Below are 8,807 nucleotides of genomic sequence, written 5' to 3' on the forward strand. Positions count from 1 at the left end.
ACAAACTTATTCATGGCTTTATTGATGGAGAAGATTACCAGACTATATTTATCGACAGGTCAACAGTATGTCTTCATAATAGCAGGTGTGGTTGTTGGGGATAAGAAACATTGCTTCTCAGGCAGTCCATATGCTCACAAAATGAAATCATTTTTGTAGTCAGATTTTAGGTTCTAAAATATTTATGATATTTAAAAAAATGAATTAACTTATAGTTATTTTTCTCCTTTACTTGTCATTGTCATTTGAATTTATTTTTGTATTTTTCATCACTGTTCATTTTCTTCATATTTTAAACAATATAAAAGAGTATTGCTCTTTTTGCATATTGTACATACTTGCCTGAGAGACAGTATTTTTTATCTGTATGAATACTGTTAGAAATATCATGTTTTGTAAAATTGATTTGTGTGCTCCTCTCTCAGCTGATGATGATACTAATGAAAGTATCGGACATTTCTAACGAAGCTCGACCTCTAGATGTTGCAGCACCATGGGTTGATTGTTTACTGCAAGAATTCTTTAATCAGGTTTGCAGACTGTCACAGACTCAGTGTTTTAGTTTTGTCCCTTTCAGCTTCCAAAGTGGTGCAGCTGATTTCATTTTATTCTTTGCATGACATTTGTATGCATCTACAATGAGGAAATTGTGGAAATGATTGTCAAGTGGAACTGTTTAACTGGGTACACTAGATTCGGGCTCAGTAGGGATACAGGGGCAGTATCACCAGTATTTCCTTACATGTAAAAGCACGAGCAAGGATTGGGTGGTTTGATTATTGGTGAGTGACTGAGGTTAGTTTTTCGCCACACTAGGCAACATTACAGCTACATGTTATCTGTTATAATCCAGTATGGACCAGACAATCCAGTGATCAGCAGACGGAGCATTGGTCTGCGCAACTGTCATTAACTTGTGTCAACCAAGTTAGTGAGTCTTACCACCTAATCATGTTAGTCGTCTCTTAACAACACACATGGGTTACTGAAGTCAGTATTTAAATCAGGCCTTCATGGGTTGGTTTAAATATGGGACTGGGTGGATTGCATGTTATTGTATGTTATGTTATGTCAGCCATTGGTTGCCCAGCCAGTGAAGATCAGTCACATGGGAAATTATGAACCTGAACCTTGGGAGAATTTTGTTTTATTTTAGGCTACAGTTTTATAGACATCTGGGTTAGAATAGGTCTTCAGTACCCCATGCTTGTTGTAAGAGGCAGCTTACAGGATCGGGTGGTCAGACTTGCTGACTTGGTTGACACACATCAGCATGTCTCTTTTGTGTAGATTGATACCCAAACTGTTGATCACTGGATGGTCTAGTCCAGATGCAATTCTTTACAGACTGCCACCATACAGCTGGAATATTACTGAGTGCACTGGTTAGCAAAAGTCCAGCAACCAAATATTGTAGTTCATGGCTGGGAAGATTGGAAAATACGTGATTTAGGGTCTTTGGGATCAACAAGACAGTTCAGTAGAGAGATGGACCAAGATTACAGTTACGGATCTGATATCAGTTCAAACTGTCAATTATTTTCCTTTCCTTGTTTGACCAGACCAATTTAAATTTCTTTCCTTTGATATTACACTTTGAATTGCAAACATGCTTATTACAGAATAACTTCCTTTGACAGCATTTAATACAGTTTCACCCTCCCAATGTTTGGTCGTGACTTGTAACTAAAATGAAAATTGAAATTTGTCTGGTCTTGTGTATTTGTGTTTTATTTCACCATATGCATGATATTCTTACATGTTCCACGTGATGCTCTGATTTATATTTTTTGTGTGCAGTGAATATTAGCCAAAAGAGCCATTATATTTTGAGTTCAAAGGGTTGTTTTTAAGGTCTTCCTTATTTTGGCAGAAATATAACTAAATTGGACACCAAAAATAACTTCACACATTTTGCCTGTAAATCCTTGGCTTGGTGAAACTTGACCCTTGTATCAAACTCATGTCCTGCCTGGTACCCATTCTGCAGCTTGGGGGTTGGGTAGGGTAGCAAAGTGTCAAAAGCGTTCACTCATCATGCTGAAGACCTGGGCTTGATTTCCACATGGGTTCAAAGTGTGGAGACCATTTCTAGTGTTCCAGAATGGAGATAACTAAAAGTGGCATAAAACTCTTTCACTCATTTTATAGCTTGCCAGCTTGACACTTTTGGGTCTATCTATTCTAATTCCTGAATTATTATTACCTAAAAATAAGAATGCCATAAAAAATTGCAAAATGTAAAAGGAATTTTGAACTCCAGGGTTAATGGTTCTCGAGGCAGTATTGGTGGCAGTATCTGTCCATTTTTCCTGTTTTCTGTTCTCACTTGCTTTATTTATTTTTCTGTTTTTTCCCTTACCTCTCAGCTGTTGATGATATTAATAAAAGTGGCAGACATTTCAAATGAAGTTAGACCCATGGAGGTTGCCGAGCCATGGTTGGATTGTTTATTACAAGAATTTTTCAACCAGGTAAATTTATGAGTTTTGATGATCATATTAAAAATTAGGAAATCATTAAAAGATGTGTTTCTTTATTTGCTTGGATGTTTGGAGAAGTTAAGAAATCATATCAGATAAAAACCTGAATCTTCCTTTAGTTTAAAACCCAATTGTAATGTGATTTATGTTTGGAAGGCCTGGGCCTAGACTTTCAAAGCTCTTTCAGCACTAAGATAGTCTGAAGTTAATGTTAATGTATGGCACTTATGATTATCGTAGCACTAAGAGATTTTCGAAAATCTAGGCCCAGCACAACAAAGTGTGAGGACCAACAGCAGCACTCTTCTCATCTGGCATGAACTGTCTGTTTTATATTATTTTGTGTTCGTGACATTTCCCATGCAACTCACTAGCAATTGGCACCGAGTTGAACCTTAAAAACCATCAGTCTAAGTAAACTTAGTATCAGTGTTAGTTGTTACACTCTTATACTAACACTAGTAGGAGGTCACATCAGGTAACCATTAAGAGATCTATGACGGTCCAATCAAATGCAAGATGGCTGAACGGATTTAACCGTTCAGACAATGGCCACTGCTTGAGTTCAGCGAGACTTCCTGAAAAAATGTTCTCTCAACAAACGAAAACATGGAAACTTGATCTGCTGTACATACACGGTCGAGTTTCTGTTGACATGGTTACCATCAGTGTTTGCAATACTATATTTTGTCAGTTGGCCATCAGGGCCGGCTGCCACCTGCAGGCTTTGAAATCTACAGGCCATGAATGAAATCTGCATGACCATTTCACTGAAGTCAAACCAATAAAAACAAAATAGACTACACTGTACACAGTTTTACATTGTTTCTACTAAATTGATTAGCAAATCCTATAGTGCAGAGTCATGTTTCTATTTGTTAAAGAGTGGTGTTGACATTCCAATGTGCTGAAATGCCAGGAAGTGAAACTCGAAGTTAATGTAAGTTGAAGGATCATGGATGATTCCCAAAAGTTAATGAGAAAATATACAAACAATGGAATTATTCCAGTTAGAAAAGTGTTGCATCATCCAGCAGTGATTGTAGGGAAAATAGTATTTGGAATAGTTCAAGTACAAACCTCTTCGAGGGTAGAAGTTCGAAAGGTATGTGCAAATGTCCACTTTCATGATCTGGTAAGCTGTGTTGTGATTGGTCAGTCTCCAAGGTAATCTGATGCGACCTCATACTAGTGTTTGTTAGACTCAGAGTAGGAGTGTAATGAATAATACTGTAACTTTACCTACACTGAAAAAATGTGAATATACTTTTTTTACCTGACATTAAAGTTTTGAGTTGCTCCTTTGTGATCTGAAAAGTAAAACAATTGTGCACAAAAAGATTTAATCTCATTCAATCATATTAGTGCCAATAATAGGTATTTTTTTTTCATAATTTCAGAGTGACCTTGAAAAGTTAGAGGGGCTACCTGTTGCGCCCTTCATGGATCGTGACAAGGTCACAAAGCCATCGTCTCAAGTTGGTTTTATCAAGTTTGTTTTGCTGCCATTGTTTGAAGCTCTTGGGAGTCTCTTCCCCAAAGTAGAGGTAACAGTCTTAAATCTAAAATAAAAATCCTTCGGGTCACTTTATTCTTGGTGAATAGTTGTTGAGGATGAATTTTTACCTGGGGGAAAAAAGGAGTGTGTTTAGATCGACATTTACCGTAAATATCTTATGATATTTGGCCTCATACTTGCCCTAAATATTTTGATATTTTTGCCATTGGGGACTCAGAATATTTTCTGTGTTTAGAGACAGTTTTCTCTCGGAAAGGTTGAGCAAAATAAATCTCATGCATGAATTCATCATGGCAGTTTTTCTGGAGCAAATCAGTTTTATTCAGAGGCCAACTTAGTTCTACCAAGATGTTGATTCAAGGGCAGTATTCCAGTTGTCAGCATTTAAATCTGCCTCAATATTTTAATCTGTACTTTAGTGAGACAGTGTAATGTACTATTTTACATTTGACCATATTCAAAATGGCATTTCATATTCACAAATTAAAATACTTACCAACATATCACATTCCACTTGCAGCCAGAAATCATTGAGCCAGTGCGGAAAGCGCTGGAGTACTACACAGAGATGCAGAAGGCATTGGAAGAAGAAAAGAAAAAGAAGGAGAGCACTCATGGACTAACAAAACAAAATGGCATCACACCTGCTCAAGTCAGTCAAGGGAAGGTGCAAACATAGTACCCAACTAAATTAAGATGAAATACAAGACCAGAAGCAGATGCAGGGGAAGGGAGGTAACTCCCATTTCAAAATTTCAATGGACAAAACTCCACACTTTTAAGGTGCTGCAAATATTGGACCAAGTGTTGAAATGGAAAAGATTACAGCCATTGAAGGATTGCAATGAGAGGAACCTAATGTTTCCTTTCAAGGTTTCTACCATTGACAGATGGTGATCGTAAGGATCAAACATTCGGAAAACAATGTGCAAGTTGCAATTCTCTGAGCTACGTCATTTTATGACTTCCAACGAAAAACATATTCTGAGGATGAAAATAGCTCTTTTGTGGATTAAGTTAAAGTTCAAAATGAGTTATTTTTAAGAATTATGTTGTGCGCCCAATGACAGACGTAGGTATATATATATATATATATATGTGCGTGGGTGTGTATATACATATATATATATGTTTTAGAGATCCTCAGTAGACAATATAGCTTGTTATGAATATTAAAACTGGTGCAAACAGTTGAATGTGATTCAAGATCAGTTTGATGACATCTCTGTGGTGAAGATGGAATTTTGAACAGAAAATTCTTCCAGAGGATTTTGACAGCTGACATGTCTGCTTGTGTTGAAACGTGGAGTCAATATTGGGGAGAAACTCAGCAGGGTTATGTTCTAATCTGTGTTCACGTGACTCAAGCTGCCATGTGTTGTTGATTCAGTGTTTCGCCTTCAAGTCACGTGTCAGCGTGTGATATTTACAAATTTGTGATAGAAGTTGTCAAGTGTGCATGCTGTCTGGAATCTGGTTCGCCATTACAGATAATGTTTCCTTGAAGCAAAGTTACAGTTTTATCTCTTCATATGGATTCAGTGACTCATTTTAAGTTTTTCTGCATATTCAGGGATTTTGGTTACTTTGACAAAGAACTTTGTATATTTTATTATTTGGAGAGGTTCGTCATTGTCTGATTCTGTTTCTTTCATGATAAACTTCTATGATATTAGTGTGGACATAACAGAGGAATTTATCCTATCAAGTGCATGTTGAATGAACTAAAACCAGCTCCCCTTGAAGTAATCATTGTGAATATGTAACTTGTACATGTTCAGTAGCATGGGGGGTACATGTTAAATAGCATTGGAGGCAATAGGGGAAGCCTAGTGGTTAACGTGTTTGCCATCACACTGAAGATGCGGGCTCAATATCCTACATGGGAACAATGTGTGGTGCCCATTTCTGGTGTTCCCCGCTGTGATATTGCTGGAATATTGCTGAAGCTGGCATATAACCTTATAAACATATAGCAGTCAGGCAGATTCACAGTCATACAATGTTTTGTAATAAAATCGGATTTAAATTTACTTGTGAAAATTACAAAATTTCTCATGAACAAAGATACAAAGAAAGTGAGGCAGTATTCTTGTTTTTTAGATTAGCATATTGCTCTTTTTTAAATTGTAAGAAATTACCTTTTAGTGTCCATTAGTTTGTGTTTTTCTCACTATTATAATTGGTGCTTTTATAGAAATTTAATGTCAATTTAATCTGGGCATTTTCCTTTTGCGTCTTTTTGGTTGTGTTTCATTCTGTTGTTTGACTGTTTGCTGGAAAGGAATATGGTGTAACTTGTTGAGATCAATGAAATAGTTCTCAGTTGATATTATGAGCTAGATATGTTGTTTTGCACATGGAATTCAGATTTTGTTTAACATATTGTAAGGCAGAAAAATGACTCAAACTCATTCAGCTTTCTCCCATGACTGTCATCTGAAGTAATTTATACACAAATGAAAGTTGTTTTTTTGTTTAGATTGCAAGATGTTACTTTGGGTATGCTTTGGCAGTTTTTTCCTCCCACAGAAACAAAGGGACACACCTAGTGAAAGGACACATTTCAGTAATGGGTTTTTGAACCTGTGGATCCATAGATGAAGCCAACTAATTACATTCTTTCCAAATCTTTATGAGATACTGAGTAGTAATATTATAACACATTTTTCTGCTATTTTTGTTATGCAAATATTAACTGTCAGTATGCTGAGTGCCACTTTCTGCAATACTTTTTACCTGTCAGTGTTAGACATATGATATTGGCATGTAACTTTTAACAAATGTCACAGTGAGCAATGTTTTTTGTTCCTATTTTTTTGTCTTCTGTGTTAGTTTTTGATAATTATTTTATTGTATAGTTTAGTTTGCAAGATAAGGAAATTTACATCAGGGGTCTGTTCAATGAAGTAATTGTAACGCTAAGGTGACCGTGACTATCCAACATTAACATAGACTTAGGACTGACTAATGCTTGAAGGTTTTATTGAACAGAACCCTGGTTTCTTATGTAATGGAATTAAAATCTAGTGTGCCAACTCATCAGTTCCAATATTTTTACATTAGAAACACCTATTTTTGTCTTGCCTCTCAAACAAATGTTGTCTTCTGATTGAGTGCTCTTCTATTATTTACAATGTGTGCAGTTTACAAGTGAGTAACATTTTCTATGTGGCCGCTTGGAATGCCGAACTCATTTATTACTTTGTGATAGAAAATCTCTATCTCGAATAACATTTTGAATCATGCATGATGTACGGAAATTACTAATGTTTAGCAAATTGATGGAAGGGAGATAACTCTAAATCTGTTATCTTGTCAGCAAAATCTAGCAATTTCTACGAACAAAAATTTATACTTGTGCTTCATACAATTTTTCATAAACCTTGAGGTGTTGGGGGCCCAAGGGGTCGATGTACCCTTGATGTTTGTTTCTGTTCAGGGAACAGAAACAACCATAGAAGATACTTCAAGCCCTGGCCCCTGAACACCTCAAAGATTATTTTGAATTATAGTGTGAGTGATGTCTCTCCCTTCTAATCAGTAACATAGCAACTCTTCACAGCTAGAAATTATTATGATTTAAACAAATGTTTTTTGTGTTTTGATGATTATGGTAGGTATTCCATGTTTAGGTTCTGCAGTATCAATGATGTAACTTGACAACTTTTGAACTTTTAGTTTAACTATGTAATTTTACTATGAGAATATGATTTTAAAAATCTCCCAAGTTTTACTCCCCAGTTGATACATATGGTATATATATATGTATTGTTTTCCCCAATCTTGTAAATTTTTATAAGTAACATATGTTAATGGCAGTGTATTTCTTATTGTGGGAGAACTATTTTATTCTTTGAATTTATGCTTTTAATTTAAATGTGATTGTGAAAATACCAGAACTCTCTCTAAAGCTCCAAAGATATTTAAAATCACAACACTGTCCAAAATAATATAATTGTCTTGCTGAAGTTGTTAGGTTGCTAGTATTAGTTCAAGATTCAGCATAATGACTTAAGAATTAAGAATTAAGAATTAAGTACTTTCACTTCATATGAACATGTAATCTCTGTGATAAAATGACTGAATTATTGTCAATTATTATTGAGTTATTGTCTGAAGATTTAAGACTATCACATTAAATTCAGATATTTTACTTGGTTATGGTACTTATGGCTCCTGAAAGGGTCATGCCAGGTATTAATTTTTTGTTAAGGTCTCTGCAGTCTTAGTAAACTTAGTCTCATTACACTGCTATGATGAGTCTAACAAATCCTAGTGAAAGATTGTGTCAGCTAAACTTTGAACAGCCCATGACTATCCAATCAAGTGCGAGATACCTGAATGGCATAACCAGTCAGACAACAACTACTGTTTGGGGTTTGGTGGGACATTAAAAATTGCCTGGTTACTGACCAAACGAAAATCTGCATAAAATACAGATACTTGACACCTTGGGGTTTTTGTTGACAGGCTGTATGAAATACCCAGAGCCATTTCTGTGCACCAAGAATACTACAGTCCAAAGGGGAAAATATGACAGGCATAGTTGTGGTTTGTCTGAAGCTTCTTCAGTTCTGATTAACTTTGTAAATTAGTTCTTGAGATTGGATTGAAGATTTAACCAAACATTTCTGGTATCAAGTGACAAATACATAATGCAGGAAGTTGGCTGAGGAACCCTTGCATTCTTCTCTTGGAGGGGAATGGTCAAGTTGCACAAAATTCACCTGCTACAACTCATTTTGTAGGTGTTTTTGTTTCCTCAATCAGAAATGTTGTATCTGCGTTAAAGATCTGAATCT

General features: G+C 35.8%; 1 protein-coding gene across 2 annotated transcripts in view; it reads left to right on the forward strand.

The window, feature by feature from the left end:
* Nucleotides 1-7,040, forward strand: part of LOC137267906 (high affinity cGMP-specific 3',5'-cyclic phosphodiesterase 9A-like) — a 78,683-nt gene extending 71,643 nt beyond the window's left edge. The window contains exons 11-13 of one of the 2 annotated variants that reach the window (XM_067802348.1): nucleotides 2,370-2,474; nucleotides 3,884-4,030; nucleotides 4,523-7,040. In XM_067802348.1, the coding sequence (XP_067658449.1) occupies nucleotides 2,370-2,474; nucleotides 3,884-4,030; nucleotides 4,523-4,681 (411 nt within the window). In that variant the 3' untranslated portion in view covers nucleotides 4,682-7,040. Of the gene's footprint in view, nucleotides 1-425; nucleotides 2,214-2,369; nucleotides 2,475-3,883; nucleotides 4,031-4,522 lie in introns of those variants that run through there. The other variant, XM_067802349.1, reaches the window with a different exon arrangement.
* Nucleotides 7,041-8,807: the final 1,767 nt, after the last annotated feature.

This window comes from Haliotis asinina, chromosome 16 (genome assembly GCF_037392515.1).
Source record: "Haliotis asinina isolate JCU_RB_2024 chromosome 16, JCU_Hal_asi_v2, whole genome shotgun sequence".
Lineage (NCBI taxonomy): Eukaryota > Metazoa > Mollusca > Gastropoda > Lepetellida > Haliotidae > Haliotis > Haliotis asinina.